General features: G+C 42.8%; 1 protein-coding gene across 46 annotated transcripts in view; it reads right to left on the reverse strand.

Annotated features, from left to right (window-relative positions):
* The window catches only part of MAP4 (microtubule associated protein 4), a 231,400-nt gene that overhangs the window by 143,117 nt on the left and 65,374 nt on the right, over positions 1-22,909 (reverse strand). For 21 of the 46 annotated variants that reach the window (XM_050780612.1, XM_050780613.1, XM_050780643.1 and 18 more), the window contains exon 1: positions 14,242-14,335. The exons of 3 other annotated variants lie outside the window; for them this stretch is intronic. In XM_050780612.1, coding sequence (XP_050636569.1) covers positions 14,242-14,255 — 14 coding nt within the window. In that variant the 5' untranslated portion in view covers positions 14,256-14,335. Of the gene's footprint in view, positions 1-14,241; positions 14,339-16,339; positions 16,599-22,909 lie in introns of those variants that run through there. 22 more of the 46 variants (XM_050780647.1, XM_050780645.1, XM_050780635.1 and 19 more) reach the window with 6 other exon arrangements.

The following is a 22,909-nucleotide window of genomic DNA, read 5'->3' on the forward strand; positions in this document are numbered from 1 at the left end:
AATTAAAGCAAGGAATATGGTCCTATCTTCCTTCCTTCCTATTCTATCTTCATCTTTGTTCCCACACACTCCCCTCCTCCCACTTACGTGGTGTGAGGCTACCATGATTACAAAACATGTATAAAGCAAATACTTCCAGACCCTGAAAAATCAGAATTCATCTTACCCTCAATTCCCAAATCCAACAAGCAAAGGGTGTTGATATATATTAGAGTGGTGGCACAGAGGCTTAAGAATCAAGATCTGACACCCAATTAGTAAGTACAGACAGGATAATTAAGGCCAGGGGCAAGATCTACATCTTCTAGGCAAGTGCTTATAAAAAAAAGATAATATGTGTTCAGTACTCAGAATGCTGGAGATAGTTTGTCTCTACCTATATGGGGCTTAGTGAAAACATTCATTACATATTCTTTATATTATCTAAGAAAAAAATACAATACCAAGATTTGGAAAGACACTAAATAATCAATTATATTTACATAGACTTCCAAATAAAATCTTTAAAAATTTCAAATAAATTTAAGCCTTCTTCCATGTGCCTAACTTTATGAGTTTTCCTATTTGAGATAGCAACCTTAATTCCTCATCAATAATTTTAAATGATTATCTTTTCAAATTCTAGATAGTACCATCATACAAAAACGTAGTAGAAAGAACTGTTTCTCTGATTTCTTTTCTTTTTGACATGGAGTCTCGCCTCACTGCAACCTCCACCTCCCAGGTTCAAGTGATCCTCCTGCCTCAGTCTCTCGAGTAGCTGGGATTACAAGTACGCACCACCACACCCAGCTAATTTTTGCATTTTTAGTAGAGACAGGGTGCCACCATATTGGTTAGGCTGGTCTCGAACTCCTAACCTCAAAGTGATCCACCCACCTTGGCCTCCCAAAGTGCCAAGATTATAGGTGTGAGCCACTGCACCTGGCCTGATTACTTTTCTAAAAGCAAATGTGATACTTAAATTTCCTGTGACTATACTAATGAGTTCCTAAATCATATCTTTTTATTTTTTATTTTTTTGAGACGGAGTTTCACTCTTGTTGTCCAGGCTGGAGTACAATGGCACCATCTCGGCTCACCACAACCTCCACCTCCCAGGTTCATGCGACTCTGTCATCGTAATACTTGGAATTCGATTAAGTTCATTTAGGTCTCAAAAAATGTCAAAAGATACTTGTGACCCAGGTGTGGTGGTATGCACCTGTAGTTCTAGCCTTTCAGGAGGCTGGGGCAGGAAGATTGAGACTAGGAGTTCCAAGCTACACTGTGCAATGATCACGTCTGTGAATAGTCACCACACTCCAGCGGGTGTGCAGCCACGATTGCCTCACTGCACTCTAGCCTGGGCGACAGAACTAGACTCCGTCTCAAAAAAAAAAAAAAGCCAGGCACGGTGGCTCAAGCCTGTAATCCCAGCACTTTGGGAGGCGGAGACGGGCGGATCACGAGGTCAGGAGTTCGAGACCATCCTGGCTAACACGGTGAAACCCCGTCTCTACTAAAAAAATACAAAAAGCTAGCCGGGTGAGGTGGCTGGCGCCTGTAGTCCCAGCTACTCGGGAGGCTGAGACAGGAGAATGGCGTAAACCCGGGAGGCGGAGCTTGCAGTGAGCTGAGATCCGGCCACCGCACTCCAGCCCGGGTGACAGGCGAGACTCCGTCTCAAAAAAAAAAAAAAAAAAAAAAATCACACTCTGAGCCAGGTGTGATGGTTTACACCTGTAATCCCAGCACTTTCAGAGGCTGAGGTGGGAGGAGCACTTGAGACTAGGAATTCAAAACCAGCTAGGCAACATACTGAGACCCTGCCTCTACAAAAACTGAAACAAATAAGCTGGGCACGGGGGCAGATGCCTATAGTCCTAGCTACTCAGGAAGCTGAGGTGTCACAACTGCTTGAACCTGGGAGGTTGAGACTGCAGTGAGCCATGACTGTGATGGTACCACTGTACTCCAGCCTGGATGACAGAGTGAGACCCTGTCTCAAAAAAATTTTAAAAATAAAAATAAAAAATAAATAGGGTGCAGAGGCTCAGGCCTGTAACCCCAACAATTTGAGAGCCTGAGGCAGCTGGATCACTTGAGGCCAGGAGTTCAAGACCAGCCTCGCCAACACGGTGAAACCCCATCTCTACTAAAAATACAAAAATTAGCCAGGTGTGGTGGCGTGCACCTGTAATCCCAGCTACTTGGGAGGCTGAGGCATGAGAATCACTGGAACCTGGGAGGTAGAGGTTGCAGTGAGCTGAGATCGCACCACTGCACTCCAGCCTGGGTGACAGAAAATTTGTCTCAAAAAATAAAAATTAAATTTAAAAACTTTTAAATAAATAAGTAAAAAATAAATCACACTCTGGCTGTTAACATCAAGGCCAAAAATAAATATACAAATAAATAAAAAAATTAAACAAATTTAATTCCATTTAGAAATATCTAATAACTATAATAAAGTTAAATCCAATTTAATCAGTCTGTTAGAAGAAAAATAGCAACAAGAGCAAATTATGTCAAAGAAAGATATGCACTGAGAGAGTTTAATAATAGATGTCATAAAGAAGTTGTTGAATCCTCTCCATAAAAAAGCAAGTATGGGCCAGGTGCGATGGCTCACACCTGTAATCCCAGCACTTTGGGAGGCCGAGGCGGACGGATCACAAAGTCAGGAGATCAAGACCATCCTGGCTAACATGGTGAAACCTCCTCTCTATTAAAAATACAAAAAATTAGCCAAGCGTGGTGGTGCATGCCTGTAATCCCAGCTCCTTGGGAGGCTGAGGCAGGAGAATCACTTGAACCTGGGAAGCGGAGGTTGCAGTGAGCCAAGATTGCGCCACTGCACTCCAGCCTGGGTGACAGAGTGAGATTCCGTCTCAAAAAAAAAAAAAAAAGGTATTAAATTGGACAAAACTGTTACGATCAGCCATTCCAAAGCACTGGACATTAATAAACTGTAGAACACAAGTTGAGAAGCTTTGCATTCTTGAAATCTGCTTGAACTTTGGTTAAAACCAGGAAGAGTCTATGGCCCTTTTGTCTAGAGCTGTTTCCACCCCCATCTTAGCCCACAGCCCAGTTTGGTCAGCAAGAATTACACTTTTATTAGTATGATGGTTAATAATGAGCGTCAACTTGATTGGATTAAAGGATGCAACACTGATCCTGCGTGTGTCTGTGAGGGTGTTGCCAAAGGAGATTAACATTTGAGTCAGTGGGCTGCGGAAGGCAGACCCACCCTTAACTGGGTGGGCACCATCTAATCAGCCACCAGCGATCATAAAGCAGGCAGAAAAATATGAAGAGGGAAGATGGGCCTAGCCTCCCAGCCTACATCTTTCTCTCGTGCTGGGTACTTCCTGCCCTCAAACATTGGACCCCACGTTCTTCAGTTTTGGGACTTGGACTGGCTCTCCTAGCTCCTTAGCTTGCAGACAGCCTTTTGTGGGACCCTGTGATCGTGTAAGTCAATACTTACTAAATTTCCCTTTTTATATACATACATATATATCCTATTAGTTCTGTTCCTCTAAGAAAACTCTGACCCCAGACTAATATAGATTCTGGTACCAGGAGTGGTTCCAGAGGAACAGAATATTAAGGATGGAGTTCTTTTGTTGGTTTAGGGGTTTCTGGAGTTGGCTGCTTAATATTATTAGATCCAAAAATGCTAAGGACTCTACTTCTAATAGCATGGAGAACATTGATAGTCCTTGGCGTGAACGGTTTAGAGAGTTATGCAAAATAAATGCATTTGACACTCCTGATTCACTGCTCATGAGAGGCAAGGACTTTAGTGACTCTATACATAATACCTTTGGCCAGATGTGGAAAACCCAGGAACATAATGAAGCTGGTTGGTTGCTACTAAGTTCAGTGGACAAAGTGATGAAAGAAAATGATGAACGCAGGGATTCTGTTTCCTGGCTTCAGAAGCAGATACTAAGTCTCAAATCTGCTAAGATTGCCCTGAGTGAGAGTCTTAGCTCCTGTTGAGAAACAGCTGAAATTGTGGAAAAACAGACACAAGTTCTTACCATGTGAGTGGCTGACCTGCAACCAAAGATGCACGCACAGCCACCTGAGGTGTCTACTGCTAAAGTGAGGGCATTGATTGGAAAAGAACGGGACTCTGCAACTTGGAATGGGGATGTGTGGGAGGACCCTGACGAAGCTGGGGACACTGAGTTTGTAAACTCTGGTGAACCTTTTTTGCCAGAAGGAACAGCTTCCCCATTCCCCGCAGTGGCAACATATCCCCTTACTCCCCGCCATCAGCCTTTCCATCTTTGTCTAAGGAGATAAACCCCGAGCTGCCTGAGGCAAGAGTCATGGCCTCCCCTCGGGCAGTTGCCAGGCAAGATAATGATGATTTTCCTCAGAAGGTACCTGCAACACCCATTTGCTTCTAGACCTATAACTCTAGTCCTGCAGGTCCCTAGAGGTGAGGTTGAGAGTGTGACCCAGGAGGAGGTACGCTACACTCAAAAAGAACTGTTCTCAGCTGGGCACAGTGGCTCACACCTGTAATCCCAGCACTTTGGGAGGCCAAGGTGGGTGGATCATGAGGTCAGGAGTTCGAGACCAGTCTGGCCAACATAGTGAAACCCTGTCTCTACTAAAAATACAAAAAATTAGCCAGGTGTGGTGGTGTGCACCTGTAATCCCAGCTACTTGGGAGGCTGAGGCAGGAGAATCACATGAACCCGGGAGGTGGAGGTTGCAGTGAGGCGAGATTGTGCCACTGCACTCCAGCCTGGGCGACAGAACGAGACTCTAAAACAAAACAAAAACAAAAACAAAAAAGAACTGTTCTCTAATTTATATTAACAGCAATCTGGAGAAGAGGCATGGGAATGGATATTAAGGGTATGGGATAATGGTGGAAGGCACATAGAGTTGGATCAGGATGAATTTATTGATTTGGGCACACTAAGTAGGGACTCTGCATTTAATGTTGCAGCTCGGGGAGTTAAAATAAGGTTCTAACAGTTTATTTGCTTGGTTAGCTGAAATATGCATTAAAAGATGGCCCACTGTGAGGGAGCTGGAAATGCCTGATATCTCTTGGTTTAATGTAGAGGAAGGGATCCAAAGGCTTAGGGAGATTGAGATGGTGGAGTATCCAATACTCACTTTAGACCTACACATCGCAGCTGGGAGGGTCCAGAAGATATACCCTTGACCAATGCCTTGTGAAACAGATTTGTGAGGGTAGCACCTGAATCTTTGAAGAGCCCTGTAATTGCGCTTCTCTGTATGTCAGACCTAATGGTGAGAACCACAGTCACTCAACTACAAAATTGAAATACGACGGGAATAACTGGATCCCAAAGTGGCAGGGGCCAAGTGACAGCACTCAACCATCAAAAGCAAGGTAAGCGTAGCTACTGTAATGGACAACAGAGGCAAAGTGACAATCAGAATAGTCTGACTCATGTAGAGCTCTGGCATTGGCTAATTAATCACGGTGTTCCTAGAAGTGAAACAGACAGGAAGCCTACTGCATTCCTACTTAATTTATACAAACAGAAAACCTCTAGGTCGAATGGACGAAAGACTAATTTGAATTATAAAAAGTGAATCATGGTTCCTCAATCAATTGGAAATCAATCAATTTCCAGACTTTAGCCAGTTCATAGACCCAGAACCTCTTGAATGAAGGCAAGGCCAGGTTCCCTTGAGGAAGGACCCCACTACATTACTGACAATTTATGCAGTGAATCTTTCTCCCATCCTTCCCCAAGGAGACCTCCATCCAACCTTTCACTTTGGGGACTACTGGATACTGGCTCTGAGCTGACGTTGATTCCAGGGGACTTAAAACATCATTGTGGTCTTCCAGTTAAACTAGGGGCTCATGGAGGTCAGGTAATTAATGGAGTTTTAGCTTAGGTCTGACTTACAGTGGGTCCAGTGGGTCCCTGGACTCATCCTGTGGTCATTACCCCAGTGCCAGGATGCAGAATTGGCACAGACATACTTAGAAACTGGCAGAACTCCCACATGGGTTCCCTGACTGCTAGGGTGAGGGCTATCATGGTGGGAAAGGAAGCCCTTACAGCTGCCTCTACCTAAAAAAATAGTAAATCAAAAACAATATCACATCCCTGGAGGGACTGCAGAGATCAGTGCCACCATCAAGGACTTGAAAGATGCAGAAGTGGTGATTCCCACCACATCCCCGTTAACTCTTCCACTTGGCCTGTGCACAAGACAGATGGATCTTGGATAGTGGATTATCATAAGCTTAACCAAGTGGTGACTCCACTTGCAGCTGCTGTACCAGATGTGGTTTCATTGCTTGAGCAAATTAACACATCTCCTGGTACCTGGTATGCAGCCATTGACTATGCAAATGCCTTTCTCCACTCCTGTCCATAAGCCCCACCGAAGCAATGTGCTATCAGCTGGCAAGGCCAGCAATATACCTTTACTGTCCTACCTCAGGGGTATCAACTCTCCAGCTTTTTGTCATAATCTTATTTGGAGAGATCTTGATCGCTTTTCGCTTCTGCAAGATATCACACTGGTCTATTACATTGATGACATTATGCAGAGTGGATCCAGTGATCAAGAAGTAGCAAACACACTGGACTTATTAATGTGACATTTGCATGCCAGAGGATGGGAAATAAATCCGACTAAAATTCAAGGACCTTCTGTCTCAGTAAAATTTCTAGGGATCCAGTGGTGTGGGGCCTGTCCAGATATTCCCTCTAAGGTAAAGGATAAGTTGCTGTGTTTGGCCTCTCCTACAACCAAGAAAGAGGCACAATGCCTAGTGGGCATGTTTGGATTTTGGAGGCAACACGTTCCTCATTTGGGTGTATTACTCCAGCCCATTTACTGAGTGACCTGAAAGGCTGCCAGTTTTGAGAGGGGTCCAGAACAGAAGAAGGCTCTGCAACAGGTCCAGACTGCTGTGAAAGCTGCTCTGCCACCTGGGCCATATGACCCAGCAGATCCAATGGTGTTTAATGTGTCAGTGGCAGATAGGGATGTTGTTTGGAGCCTTTGGCAGGCTCCCATAGGTGAATCGCAATGGAGACTACTAGGATTTTGGAGCAAGGCGCTGCCATCTTCTGCAGATAACCACTCTCCTCTTTTTTTTTTTTTTTTGAGATGCAGTGTCACTCTCGCCAAGCTGGAGTGCAGTGGTGCGATCTCAGCTCACTACAACCTCCACCTCCTGGGTTCAAGCGATTCTCCTGCCTCAGCCTCCCAAGTAGCTGGAAATACAGGTGTGCGCCACCACTTCCAGCTAATTTTTGTATTTTTAGTAAAGATGGGGTTTCACCATGTTGGCCAGGATGGTCTCAATCTCTTGACCTCGTGATCTGCCCACCTCAGCCTCCCAAAGTGCTGATTACAGATGTGAACCACCACGCCCAACCAACTACTCTCCTTTTCAGAGTCAGCTCTTGGCCTGTTACCAGGCTTTGGTGGAAACTGAATGACTATGGGTCATCAAGTCACCATGCGACCTGAACTGCCTATCATGAGCTGGGTGCTTTCAGACCCATCTAACCATAAAGTGGGGTGTGCATAGCAGCATTCCATCATCAAATGGAAGTGGTATATACGTGATCAGGCTCAAGCAGGTCCTGAAGGCACAAGTAAATTACATGAGCAAGTGGCTCAAATGCCCATGGCCTCCACTCCTGCCACCATGCCTTCTCTCCCCTAGTCTGCATCGATGGCCTCATGGGGAGTTCCCTATGATCAGCTGACAGAGGAAAAGAAGATTAGGGCCTGCTTCACAGACGGTTCTGCATGATATGCAGGCACCACCCAAAAGTGGACAGCTGCAGCACTACAGCCCCTTTCTAGGACATCCCTGAAAGACAACGATGAAGGGAAATCTTCCCAGTGGGCAGAACTTAGAGCAGTGCACCTGGCTGTGCACTTTGCATGGGAGGAGAAATGGCCAGATGTGTGATTATATACTGATTCATGGGCTGTAGCCAATAGTTTGGCTGGATGGTCAGGGACTTGGAAGGCGCATGATTGGAAACTTCGTGGCAAAGAAATTTGGGGAAGAGGTATGTGGATGGACCTCTCTGAGTGGTCAAAGACTGAAGATATTTGTATCCCATGTGAGTGCTCACCAATGGGTGACTTCAGTGGAGGAGGAGTTTAATAATCTAGTGGATAGGACGACCCATTTTGTGGACGCCACTCAGCCTCTTTCCCCAAAACCCCCTGCCATCAGCCATGGCCAACAAAGTGGCCATGGTGGCAGGGATGGAGGTTATGCATGGGCTCAGCAACATGGACTTCCACTCACCAAGGCTGACCTGGCTATGGCCACTGCTGAGTGCCCACTTTGCCAGCAGCAGAGACCAACACCAAGGCCTCAGTATGTCACCATTCCTTGGGTGATCAGCCAGCTACCTGGTGGCAGATTGATTATATTGGACCTCTTCCATCATGGAAAGGGCAGAGGATTGCCCTCACTCAAATAGACACTTACTCTGGATATGGGTTTGCCCATCCTGTATGCAATGCTTCTGCCAAGACTACCATTTGTGGAATGCTTTTTGTTGTTGTTGTTGTTGTTGTTTTGAGACGGGGTGTCACTCTATTGCCCAGGCTGGAGAGCAGTGGCACAATCTTGGCTCTCTGCAACATCCGCCTCCCGGGTTCAAGTGATTCTCCTGCTTCAGCCTCCCAAGTAGCTAGGATTACAGGCACCCGCCACCACACCCAGCTAATTTTTGTATTTTCAGTACAGATGGGGTTTCACCATGTTGGCCAGGCTGGCCCTGAACTCCTGACCTCAAGTGATCTGCTCGCCTCGGCCTCCCAAAGTGCTGGGATTACAGGCGTGAGCCACCGCACCCGGCCGACTCATGGAATGCCTTATCCACCATCATGGCATTCCACGCAGCACAGCCTCTGACCAAGGCATTCACTTTGCAGCTAAAGAAGTGCGACAGAGGCCAGGCGCGGTGGCTCAAGCCTGTAATCCCAGCACTTTGGGAGGCCGAGACGGGCGGATCACGAGGTCAGGAGATCAAGACCATCCTGGCGAACATGGTGAAACCCTGTCTCTACTAAAAAATACAAAAAACTAGCTGGGCGAGGCGGCGGGCGCCTGTAGTCCCAGGTACTCGGGAGGCTGAGGCAGGAGAATGGCGTGAACCTGGGAGGCGGAGCTTGCAGTGAGCTGAGATCCGGCCACTGCACTCCAGCCTGTGCGACAGAGTGAGACTCCGTCTCAAAAAAAAAAAAAAAAAAAAAAAAAAAGAAGTGCGACAGTAGGGTGATGCTCATGGAATTCACTGGTCTTACCGTGTTCTCCACCATCCTAAAGCAGCTGGATTGACAGAACGGTGGAATGGCCTATTGAAGTCACAATTACAACACCAACTAGGTGACAATACTTTGCAGGACTGGGGGAAAGTTCTCCAGAAGGCCGTGTATCCTCTGAATCAGCGTCCAGTACATGGTACTGTTTCTCCCACAACCAGGATTCACAGGTCCAGGAATCGAGGGGTGGAAGTGGAAGTGGCACCACTCACCATCACTCCTAGTGATCCACTAGCAAATTTTTTGCTTCCTCTCATGCAACATTATGTTCTGGTGGCCTAGAGGTCTTAATTCCAGAGGGAGGAGTGCTGCCACCAGGAGACACAACAATGATTCCATTACACTGGAAGTTAAGATTGTCACCTGGACACTTTGGGCTCCTCCTCCCTTTAAGTCAACAGGCTCAGAAGGGAGTTACAGTGTTGGTTAAGGTGACTGACCCAGACTATCAAGATGAAATCAGTCTACAACTCCACAACTGAGGTAAGGAAGAGTATGCATGGAATACAGGACATCCATTAGGGCATCTCTTAGCATTACCATGCCCTGTGATTAAGGTCAATGCGAAACTACAACAGCCAAATCCAGGCAGGACTACAAATGACCTGGACCGTTTAGGAATGAAGGTTTGGGTCACTCCACCGGGAAAAAAAACCATCACCTGCTGAGGTATTTGTGGAAGGCAAAGTTAATACAGAATGGGTAGAAGGTAGTCATCAATACCAGCTATGACCACGTGACCAGCTGCAGAACTGAGGACTGTAACTGCCATGAGTATTTCCTCCTTTGTTTGTTAAAAACATGTTTGTGTATGTATACACTTGTACTAATATCTTCACTTTATATTTCCCTTTCCTTTATCATGTGACATAAGATTTACTGATTTCATAACAGCATTTAAGTATTGCTAACTTTATGTAATAGTATTTGGGTTGGGGATTGGTGTGTTTCTGGTTGTATGAAGGATAGTTTTATTATATTACATGTAATTATGACATTATTGTCTTTATTTGAAAATTACATATGATCTCAGGAGATGTGTATGGGTTCAAGTTGACAAGGGGTGGGCTTGTAATGTTAATATTGTCAACTTGATGGGATTGAAGGATGCAATATTGATCCTGGGTGTGTCTGCGAGGGTGTTGCCAAAGGAGATTAACACTTGAGTCACTGGGCTGGGGAAAGCAGACCCACCCTTAACTGGGTAGGCACCATCTAATCAGCCACCAGGGAATACAGAGCAGGCAGAAAAACATGAAGAGGTGAGATGGGCCTAGCCTCCCGGCCTATATCTTTCTCCCATGCTGGATGCTTCCTGCCCTCGAACATCACACTCCAAGTTCTTCAGTTTGGGGACTCGGATTAGCTCTCCTTGCTTCTCAGCTTGCAGACAGTCTATTGTGGGACCTTGTGATCATGTAAATCAATAATAAATTCCCCTTTGGAGATACATCCTATTAATTTTGTCCCTCTAAGAGAACCCTGACTAAAACAAGTAGTGTGGGGCTCGTGACAAAAACTGATAGCTTTGCTGCCAAAGGGGGGTCCTGTCACATGACAGAGCTGTTGTCCACAGCAAATACCAACTCACACTACTGGAATTATAAATTTCACTATTTGAATAACCACTGCTCAATTCAGAATTTAGCAGCTTTTCTGAAGGAACCATAAATAGGAATTCAATGGTTCCTATAGTAGGAACTGGACTTGGTAATCCCAGCCTGTAATCCCAGCACTTCGGGAGGCCAAGGTGGGCGGATCACTTGAAGCCAGGAGATTGAGACCAGCCTGGCCAACACAGTAAAATCCTATCTCTACAAAAAATACAAAATCGTAAAAACTAGCTGGGCGCAAATTTTTATTATTTAGGTGGTACACACTTGTAATCCCAGCTACTCAGGAGGCTGAGGCAGGAAAATCGCTTGAACCCAGGAGGCGGAGGCTGCAGTGAGCCGAGATCATGCCACTGCACTCCAGCCTGCGTAACAGAGCGCGACTCCGTCTCAAAAAAAAACCAAAAAAACAAAAAAACAAAAAAAAACAACAGTTCCTATAGTAGTATTGGCACACCTGTGACCCATTTATAACAGACGAATGTGGGTGGGAAGCCCTATTCTGTGCTCGTCCAGCCTACTTTACATATAAAGTATTATTGTAACTCCAGATCATGACAGGGAAAATGCTGAGAAATGAGTTCATTAAAGAGCTTTTAAAAGCCTAACAGATTATAATGTCAAAGAATTCCATGAATAGTCCACAAACTATTCAGTTACGCCTTTTTCCTATTCTATCGCTGACAACTATTATTACTAGTTATGCTTTGGGAGCTGTTATGAACCAAAAACTAAAAAGGATGTCTATAACTAGTTTGTTTTTTTGTTTGTTTGTTTGTTTTGAGACGGAGTCTCGCTCTGTCGCCCAGGCTGGAGTGCAGTGGCCGGATCTCAGCTCACTGCAAGCTCCGCCTCCCAGGTTCACGCCATTCTCCGGCCTCAGCCTCCCGAGTAGCTGGGACTACAGGCGCCCACCACCTCGCCCGGCTAGTTTTTTGTATTTTTTAGTAGAGACGGGGTTTCACCGTGTTAGCCAGGATGGTCTCGATCTCCTGACCTCGTGATCCACCTGTCTTGGCCTCCCAAAGTGCTGGGAGTCTATAACTAGTTTTGATAGAGGCAGGAGGCAAACAAATGTCTAGGCAGACAGGGGCGGGTCCTCAGTGAAACCCGAACTTTAATCTGAAAACTGTCCTGGGTAAATCCTCGGATCGGATTGAGAACCTGCCTTCCAGTTTGGCATGATTGATCCCCATCCTTCACCTATTTAACCTGTAACTACCCTTTCCTAATTGGTTTTCTACACTGTCCTGCCCACCTTTGAGTGGTGTCTTCGCTTTGACCTTTTTTGCTTACTCACAAACCAATCAGCACACACTCCCCATTCTGAATCAATAAAGAGCCCCAGGCTCAGCCATATTGGGGAACTTTCCTGTCTTCGGGTAGTAGAACCACCCACCACGTTCTCTCTTTTTGCTAAGAGCTTTCCTTTCGATTAATAAATTCTACTCCACTCACATGCCTAATTCGTCCTGCTCGTGAGACAAGAACCTGGACCTAGTTAAGCTAAGGAGCAAAAATCCTTCATCAGCTTCATGGTCAAAGAGAACTTAAAAGGACATCTGTGCCATCCTTAACAACATACCATAAAAGTCCAGTAAATTTAATTTTCCCCAGAAATACATAATGACATTTACATGATACAATCTACTCAAAACTTTTCCTAATATAAGTCACAGGGTAAAAATACAGTCAAAAACACCAATACATTTTAAATATCATTTATCAGAATGCGGATTATCAAAGGGCAGCTTTTATCCATCGTAATCTTTCCCCTACCCAGCCCTCAGCATCCCCACATCCCACACACACACACTCCCAGATGACTTCCTGGGAGCGTGGTTCATGGAATATGAACAGTAGCTAAAATGCAGCCTAAGAGGGTAAAACCGATAGAAAATTACACAGTTTCAAAGTGGGAAGGTCATGAGGCTGCGAGCACATCTACCTAGACACTTAGCATCTGTATTTCATCAACAGTTAAGCTATTCTTTACCTGTCACCACATAAATAGAATACGATTTTAAAATACACACACACCCCTACCTTATGGAAAATGATCCTAGAAAGGTAAGCTAGTGTCATTTTTCAAGTTAAAGTACTATTTTTTTTCCCAGAAATCCCCAGTTTTCAATAAATTAAAGAGATTATCCAATTTTATAGTTATTCCATTCTGAAACATGTATAAGTACAATATACTCTTTAAATGCTCTAGAGATGTTAAACTGGTTCTTCGAGTATTCATGTATGAATTTCATCTAACACGGAATCACTTGAAGTTACTATTCAGTTATGCCTTAAATGCTTAGTTACATACTTTTTGGATAAAAGGATATGACACTATTATTTTCAAATCTGGATGTTCAGGAGGATCAAAAAATGAACTCTTGTGAATAAGAAGCACTTACTCTTAAAAAGAAAAAAAAACTCTCATTGACCATTTACACTATTCCTCTTCTATCCATACAGAAAATAAAGTTAACTTTAAATAGATTTGTGAGTAAGAGTCAAGAGAATTTGAAAGCTGGGAACAGAAGTTCCTATGCTTTACTGAAGCACCAGTTTAATCTGACACTCACTGTGGCCTTGAATGAGTCACCTTTCAGGGCTGAGTTCTCTAATCTGTAAAATGAGAGTGTTATGTTAAATGTTTACTGAGGTTGACTATTCTATCAGCTACTTGTAATTTGGCTGCATCATTTCAGTTAGCTATAAATAAACCTCCTAAGACCCTCAATGTGAATATGAACTATTATTTCATATATCAGGTATTCTCAATCACAACTGAGTTGAGGTTTATTAAAAAACAAAAGCTTTTTGGCAAAGGGAGGGACTGAAAACAAATTCACCAGTGCATGGTGCCCTGCTTGAGCCAATGTGAGTAGAGCTTAAGAAACTCCACCCAGTTCTGGCTAACATCAAAGGAGACTCAACACCACTCTGCCAGAAAATAAGCCCCGTATTATCTAACCAGGCACCAAGGGAACACACAGTTTTCAAGCACAGCACTTCGTATATCTGATCTCTCATTCTGACGACATGCCTGAAGTGAAACTATCAGTGAGCATAGTTTTTGAAAATAGGTAAACTAAGGCAAGAGGCAACTACATGGCATGATGATAAAATACTCTCTTAACTACAGTCTCACTATTAAGAGCTAGGTGCTCATAAACAGGAAATAAGAATATAGGATGAGGCCACAGGATAGTTCACAAACTCTGGAATTAATTACTGTACTAAAAATATTTTACAGGTCTATACAGATTAAACAGTGTTTGTTAATATCTAACTTAATTACACAGAAGTTCTGAAGAACCTTTTAAGTTCCATGAAGTCCTCCTGAAAATTTTAGGTCATTCGCATCTAGAGCCATTCACTTGCCGTCTGTGCTCATTCTGTCTGATGAGAAATTGGCAATCTGGTTTACCAATGGCCTGTTGCTGACTCTGTCCTCTTCTATTTATCCCTTGAAAGGTGCTACTATGAGAGCTAAAATGAAGGGGAAAAAAACTCATGAAAAGCTAGAACAGAGCTTGGGCAACATAGCAAAACCCCATCTCTACAAACACATGCAAAAATTAGCCAGGCATGGTGGCACGTGCCCTGTAGTCCCCGCTACTCAGGAGGCTGAGGTGGGAGGACTGATTGAGCCTAGGAGATTGAGGCTGCGGTGAGCCACTATTTCACCACTGCACTCCGGTGTGAGCAACAGAGTGAAACCCTGACTCCAAAAAAAAAAAAAAAAGCAAGAATAGAAGCCTAACTCCCACCATCATACTCACTTTTCCTAACCACTGTAGTACTTTCATTTTACTGTGTCATATTAGCCAAATTTCTACCAACATTCATTTGCAGTAGCCAGCATTCTCTTTTTAAAAGTACAGAATCCTATTTCTTAATTTAAAAGTGGGTAAGAAAATGTACACCCCTGGAAAGACCACTGTTCATCCCAAAGATGGTTCTATTGAAGATGTCTGAATTTTTGATTCTGGTGTGAAAAAGGAAGAAAAATATTTTGGCAATGTGGGAACTTCCAGGGAATAAAGCAGATACAGACATGGTATTAAAGTAGGGAGAGGGTATACAGGCCCAGGAGCCCTAGGAGGCAAAAGAAAGGGAGTTAATACAATGCCAAAGACAAGCTTGGTATCTTTCGAAATATTGCCTCCTGTCAGTTTCAGCAGAAAGGAAGAAACTTTCTTCTCTACTTTAGAAACAAAGTTGTAAGTGATAACTTTGTTTCCTTGAGGCAAATCATTTTGAGTTCCAAACAACCCATTTAATACACTTTTAATAATGATTACTAAAGGGAGGATACTGCATATAATGCTCCCTTATATTTTCTCTATAATCCATAGCCTGTCCTTTTTTGGGTGAGTGGGTGGGTTATGGACAAGACACATAACCGTAAAGATATCTGGGTTAATATTTTATTTTATACGTTTGTTTTTGCATGACATTTAAATGACAGAGAATTCTAAAGCCAACACTAAGCTGCTATCCTAGGACATTAGTGAGAATGCTGTGGCCAAAATACAGTGCTTGTTCCTCAGGCTTGAAAGGAACCCCACGTTGCAGCCAGTGTGGGAGATCATTTATTATCTTGATGGATACAGGTATAGCCTGCTTCATCATAATTTCATATTCAACATCAGATTTTTTTTTAGTATGCCTAGCAGGTTTTTAGTTACTAATTAACTTTATTACCCAGATTTGTTTCTTACTGAACTTCTTTCAGAGGCCTGTTACACATCAAGCCGAACTTTGTCTGGCAGTTGTGTTGTTTTTAATTTATTTAACCACAAAATCCTGATTTATACTTTCAAGCAAAATGGTATTTTACTTAAAAATAAATCGTTAGCAAGGATGTCTATAGGAATCAACTACCATCTTACACAGTTTGCAGACTTATGATTCCTCAGACAAATCTGAATTTCTTCTGCTTCTCCTCCGAACAAGACTTGCAGATAGCAACAGACAACTGAGGAAGATCTTGACTATCCTGAGCAATGAACTACAACCCCCCTGTAGAATATATTAACTGTACACCCCTAGGTTCCTCCCTACACAGTTCAAGGACAACAGCTGTGCGATTACAAACTGATGGAATTTCCAGGCTTGACAGGGTTCTGTTCATAACCACCATTTGTCCTGTTCATCATAGGATTAGCAACAGCAGAGAGCCCTTGATTACTAGAATAGCTGAGGCCATCACACAGCTACATTCCTACATGAAAGAACACACCGATACAGGTTTAAAGAAGTTACATTTTACTTTCATGTAGTTACCAAAGAGTCCCCCCCACTCCCCCCCATTTAAGGGAGCCCTGTCCTCTGGATATAAAAATACTGTATACACTTGCACACACATATTCACATACATAAAACCTTGCATCACAAAGTTAAAAGGTTACCTTGCTTCCTTACTGGAACTATCCAGGCAGCTTGTGTTCAGTCCTGACTAAATGCACTTTGGATCAGGCACCTGCCTTCAACATTTCTGTTCAAATGAATTTCAATCTATTTCTCCAGGAAGAATAAACCAGATACCTCCCACTGTTAGCCATGTGATACAGGCAGCATGATGTCTGAAGTCTGGTTATGTAGGCCAAAATAAGAAATGACAATGACACAGCATTTACATTTCTGATATCACCATCCTTAAGAATGAATCTTCTATTTTATCTTAATTTTTTAAATGAGTAAAACTTTAAAAGATTCTTAATAATACCTAACCCCTCCAAATTTTGAAAAAGGAGCATTTTTTAAAACTTTACATTTATCCCACTTCCTTCCTCTAATTAACACAGAAAAACATTCAGAGTTAATCTATACCAATCCAAAAATTATTTCTAATCACATTCTAAAGGCTTTTTGTTTTGTTTTGTTTTTTTGGAGACAGGGTCTTGGCCTGTTGGCCCAGGCTGGAGAATACAGTGGCATGATCTCGGCTCACTACAACCTCCAACTCCTGGGTTCAAGTGATTCTCCTGCCTCAACCTCCTGAGTAGCTGCGATTGCAGGTGTGCATACCACCATGCCTGGCTAATTTTTGTATTTTCAGTAGAGAGGAGGTTTCATCATGTTGGCCAGACAGGTCTCAAACTACTGGCCTCAAGTGGCCACCTCTTGAGGCCACCTCGGTCTCCCAAAGAGCTGGGATTACAGGCATGAGCCACCGTGCCTGGCTCTAAAGGCTTACACCAGTTCAAATGATCTAGGATCAAATCCCCTCACTTTAACAGATGAAAAAAAATGAGAAATGGAAAAAACAAGCCACTTATAAATGAGGCTGGAACAAAGGATCAGGCTAAAAGAGCCAGAGAACACCAAAAACAGAAGAAGAGCATGACAAAATAAGCAAAACCTTGTAGTTTTGTAGTTTCTGCTTTTATCTAAAACAATGACTTCTCTGTACTTCGAATACTTTTTGAATTATACCACTTATATATACCTTTACCTACCTACTACTTATACCTATTTTTTTCTTCGTCAAGGAGGGAGGCAGGCAGGAAGAATCCTGAACATCAGGAAAACATTCCACCTGATCTTTAAAGGGACCCCAATGCCTAGATGTCTTTTTTTTTTTTTTTTTTTTTTTGTAAATCCACACTCTTTCCTGTGATATCAAGGCTGACTGAGAAGACTTAGTCCTATCATCCACCATAGTCATCAGCAGCTTTCCATGTGGGGTCTCCCTACAATTTAGTCACATGGGACCATCTGCATTCTTATATTATCACTGTACACCCTATGCTCATTTGCTCTCCACACTTGAAGTTATCTTCTCTCCCTCCTCATTTGTGAAAGTCTTGAAATCAAGGTCCACATCAATTATCTTACCACCTTTTCTATGACTCCTTTTTAGAATCTTTCTCCTAGTGGTATTCAAACCTAATACATCATCAGTACTTACAACAGTAGAGTCTGGTCTATACTGTAGTTCAGTGGTCCCCAAACCTTTTTGGCATCAGGGACAGGTTTCGCGGAAAACAATTTTCCACAGATAGCAGGAGAGGTGAGGGGGAGGAGATGGTTTTGGGATGAAACTCTTCCACCTCAGATCATCAGGCATTCTCATAGAATTCTCATAGGAGCATGCAACCTAGATCCATCACATGCTCAGTTCACAAGAGGGTTCACGCTCCTATGAGAATCTAAAGCTGATCTGACAGAAGGCAGAACTCAGGCACACTCATCGCAAAGTTAATGTAATGCTGTTCACCTGCTGTTCACCTCCTGCCGTGCAGCCCAGTTCCTAAATGGCCATGGACTGGTCCTAGTCTGCAGACCGAGTGTTGGGGACCCCCACTGTAGTTAGTTGTATATACCAGCTCCTGTAAACTGCTTGGTCCTAGAAGAGAAGGACCTCATCAAAGTGATGTGCAAACCGTCTCTGTTCCTAGTAGATTACACAGGAGACAGGCCAAAATGATAAAAACCAACAAAACAAGGGGCTAAAAACACATTTCTAAAATGACACAATGGAAGTTATTAGAAATTGAATCTAATTTGAAATTAATCAAAAGTTCCAAAATTACAAAACCTCTTCACAACTATAAAAAGAATAAACAGATTCAAGGCTGAAGGGTTATCAACAATTATGAATATTCACCTTGGCCAGGCGCGGTGGCTCATGCCTGTAATCCCAGCACTTTGGGAGGCTGAGGTGGGCGGATTACGAGGTCAAGAGATTGAGACCATCCTGGCCAACAAGGTGAAACCCCTCTCTACTAAAAATACAAAAATTAGCCGGACGTGGTGGTGCACACCTGTAGTGCCAGCTACTTGGGAGGCGAGGCAGGAGAATCTCTTGAACCTGGGAGGTGGAGGTTTCAGTGAACCGAAATCACACCACTGCACTCCAGCCTGGGTGACACACCAAGACTCTGTTTCAAAAAATAAAAAAAAAAAGAATATTCACCTCATTTTGTCCACTTTCTAAATTCAAACTTTCTTGAGTTTGTACAAGAGCAAGCATGTTTTCTGGAATTAAGGAAAGAAAGCCAGTAAGGAGTAACCGTATGAACCAGCTCTCCATGCTAGTCATCTAATCATTATTAGGCAAAGCAACAAAAATAGCTCTCTCTGCTTTTAGAAAAGCATGACATGATGCAATATAGCAAAAACAAATATTCAAGATGGTTGACCAGTTACTGGCCTGGCATGGTGACTCACACCTGTAATCCCAGAACTTTGGGAGGCCAAAGCAGGAAGACCACTTGAGCCCAGGAATTCAAGACTAGCCTAGGCAAGATGGCAAGACACCATCTCTACAAAAAAAATTTTTTTAATTAGCTGGGCTTGGTGGTGTGTGCCTGTAGTGCCAGCCTCTCAGGAGGTTGAGGCGGTAGGATTCCTTGAGCCCAGGAGCTTGGGAATGCAGTGAGCTATGATTACAACACTGTACTCCAGTCTGGGCAAGAAAGTGAGACCACATCTCTGAGAGACAGAGAGAAATACAGAAAGGTATCAGCTACTACCATCATGTTAATGTGATCATATAAATATAAAACTTTTATAATTATTAAAATATTAAATCTCTATAGTTATCAGCTCATATTATCTGTCAGAAAGTAATAAGCATATCATGTAACTTTAGGATGACTTAGTGCTGAGGAGATTGGAAGAAAGGAAGAATACTCATACTTGATCAGCTCTTAGCTTTTGAGAAATATTTTATTAAAGAAAAAATTCTCTTTCGGCTGGGCCTGGTGGTTCATGCTTATAATCCCAGCATTCTGGGAGGCTGAGGCAGGAAAACTGCTTGAGCCCAAGAGTTCAAGACCAGCCTGGGCAACACAGTTGAGACTGCGTCTCCACAGAAAACATTTTAAAATTAGCCTGCACACCTATGGTCCCAGCTACTTGGGAGGCTGAGGTGGGCGGATCACTTGAGCAAGGGAAGTTCAAGGCTGCAGTGAGCTGTGATAGCACCACTGCTCCAGCCTGGGCTACAGAGCAAGTCCCTGTCTTGAAAACAATAGATAACAAAAGAAAAGAAAAACTTATCCCATTAAGCAAAGTGAAGTTTCACTCTATATCAGTCAAAATGAAGAAAAGTGGAAAGTACTTAACAAGCATTTTGTAGTTGTGGCAAAGGCCTTACTTTGACCTAATATCTTACAGATGCTTTCAAAAAGAGGGGGGAATATCATTATTAAATGAAAATTGAACAAGCAAAAATTGAAGAGATCTTTCAAGTTATTAGTAACATAACTTTTAATATTTTACCTGAAATACAAGTAAAAATCTGAGTTAAAAGTTTAAAACACACAATCTGAGTTAAAAGTTTAAAACACACACACACACACACACACACACACACACAGAATCAGAATTGTTCAGGGACAGGGTTAAGCAGTATAAGTTTTATTTGTTGATGTTGTTTTGTTTTTGTTTTTTTAAGAGACAAGGTCTCACTATGTTGTCCAGGCTGGAGTGCATTGGCTAGTCACAGGTGTGCTCATTGTGCACTACAGCTTCAAGCTCTTGGGCTCAAGCGATCCTCCAGTCTCAGCCTCCTGGGTAGCTGGGACTAGAAGCATGTGCTACTGCACCAAAAATCTCAGTGTTGTTAGTTTTCTTGCAGTAAGGGTAATCATGACACAGAGATACCTCCTTAAAGTTGATTCTGAGGCACCCACAATTGAGGGTCACTGAATTAATCAACAATCTACCTAATCCATTCAAGATAAAATTCACTGAAATGAAATACAACACAGGATTAATACAACTTAACACTAGAAAGACATCACATTCCCCCTTGTCAGGAAGGTGTTTTAGAATCAGTTTACTAGATGTAGAATCTGAGGCACGGATTTTCGTGCAAGTGATTTACTAAGGGAGTGCTTTTAGGAGAAACCTATAAGGCCATGAATCTATTAACGTACACAACAATAACAGATTAAGAAACTAAAAGCTCACCTCTCAGAATTAGAAAAGGTTCTGGGAAAAGAAAGACTCAGCAAATTAGGATAGAAGATACATCCTTTATCTGACAAAGGGTAGCTACAAAGAAAAAAAGAAAACCTCCCTCAAATAAATATCATTCCCTTGAGATTGGATAGAAATGAGAATGTACACTATTGCCACTTCTAATCAATACTGTGCAATGAGCCAAGATAAAACATTAAAGGCATATGCATTGTTTTTAAAAAACCATAAGGATTGGCCGGGCGCAGTGGCTCAAGCCTGTAATCCCAGCACTTTGGGAGGCCGAGACGGGCGGATCATGAGGTCAGGAGATCGAGACCATCCTGGCGAACACGGTGAAACCCCGTCTCTACTAAAAAAAATACAAAAAAACTAGCCGGGCGAGGTGGCGGGTGCCTGTAGTCCCAGCTACTCGGGAGGCTGAGGCAGGAGAATGACGTAAACCCGGGAGGCGGAGCTTGCAGTGAGCTGAGATCCGGCCACTGCACTCCAGCCCGGGCGACAGAGCGAGACTCCATCTCAAAAAAAAAAAAAAAAAAAAAAAAAAAAAAAAAAAAAAAACCATAAGGATTATGAAGTAAAAAAAGATAACTCATTATTTGGAGGCAACCTGAGTACATACATAGAAAACTAAATAACGATTAGAATTAGTAAATTAATTAAGGTTGTTGAACTCTAAAATTAAAAACCCAATTATATTCCTATGTACCAGCAAAAACAATAGGAAATTTAAAAAATTTAAAATACCACCGTGTGCAGTGGCTCATGCCTGTAATCCTAGCACTTTGGGAGGCTGAGGGTGGCAAATCACTTGAAGCCAGAAGTTTGAGACCAGCCTGGCCAACATGGCAAAACCCCATCTCTACCAGAAATACAAAAATTAGCCGGTCATGGTGGCACATGCCTGTAATCCTAGCTACTTGGGAGGCTGAGGCAAGAGAATCACCTGGGAGGTGGTGGTTGCAGTGAGCTGAGATTGCACCACTGCCCTCCAGCCTGGACAACAGAGCAAGATTCTGTCTCAAAAAAAAAAAAAAAAAAACATTTACAATAGCATTTTAAAAATTACCTAAGAATAATTAATAAAAGGTATCTACGACTGCTACATAGAAAACAAAAAAAAATTGAAAGAAATTAAAGACTTAAATAAATGGCAAGATCACGATCATGTACTATTTCCAGACTTGATATTTTAAAGGTATCAACTATCCCCAAACTAATGTGTGTGTGTGTATGTATGTGTGTGTATATATATATATATATATATATATATATATATATATATATATATATATACACACACACATTTTATTTATTTATTTATTTTGAGATGTAGTCTCACTTTGCTGCCCAGGCTGGAGTGCAGAGGCACACGATCTCGGCTCACTGCAACCTCCGCCTCCCAGGTTCAAGCAATTCTCCTGCCTCAGCCTCCTGAATAGCTGGGATCACAGACGTGCCACCATGCCCGGCTAATTTTTGTATTTTTAGTAGAGACAGGGTTTCACCATGTTGGCCAGGCTGTTCTCAAACTCATGACCTTGTGATCTGCCTGCCTTGTCCTCCTAAAGTGTTGGGATTACAGGCGTGAGCTACCGCGCCCAGCCTAATCTATAGATTTAACATAACCCCAAGCAAAGTCCAGTAGTTTTTTTCTTTTCAAATCAAACTGAAAAGTTGATCCTAAGTTTTATATAGAAATTTAAAAAGCCAAGAACAGCTAAGATAATCTTTGAGAACAAACTTAGAGGAACTGAAACTACTGGATATCAAAACTCACTGATGGATTGAACTATGTGAAAATGCTGAAAACTGATGAGTTTCTAACCTATGGCAATGTCATATGTTTGAAACTAAAAATACATAAATACAGTAATGAAGACATTATGGTACCTGCACAACCACCAAGACAGAGGCCAACGTACTCGGTGTGCTGAACATCTGGGGGGAAAAAAAACAACAAAAAGAGGCCAATGCAAGAGAATGGTTTTGAAACAGAACCACAAGGCATATGGATACTTAATATCTCACAAATGTGACACTGCAAA

This window comes from Macaca thibetana, chromosome 2, assembly GCF_024542745.1.
Source record: "Macaca thibetana thibetana isolate TM-01 chromosome 2, ASM2454274v1, whole genome shotgun sequence".
NCBI classification, from domain to species: domain Eukaryota; kingdom Metazoa; phylum Chordata; class Mammalia; order Primates; family Cercopithecidae; genus Macaca; species Macaca thibetana.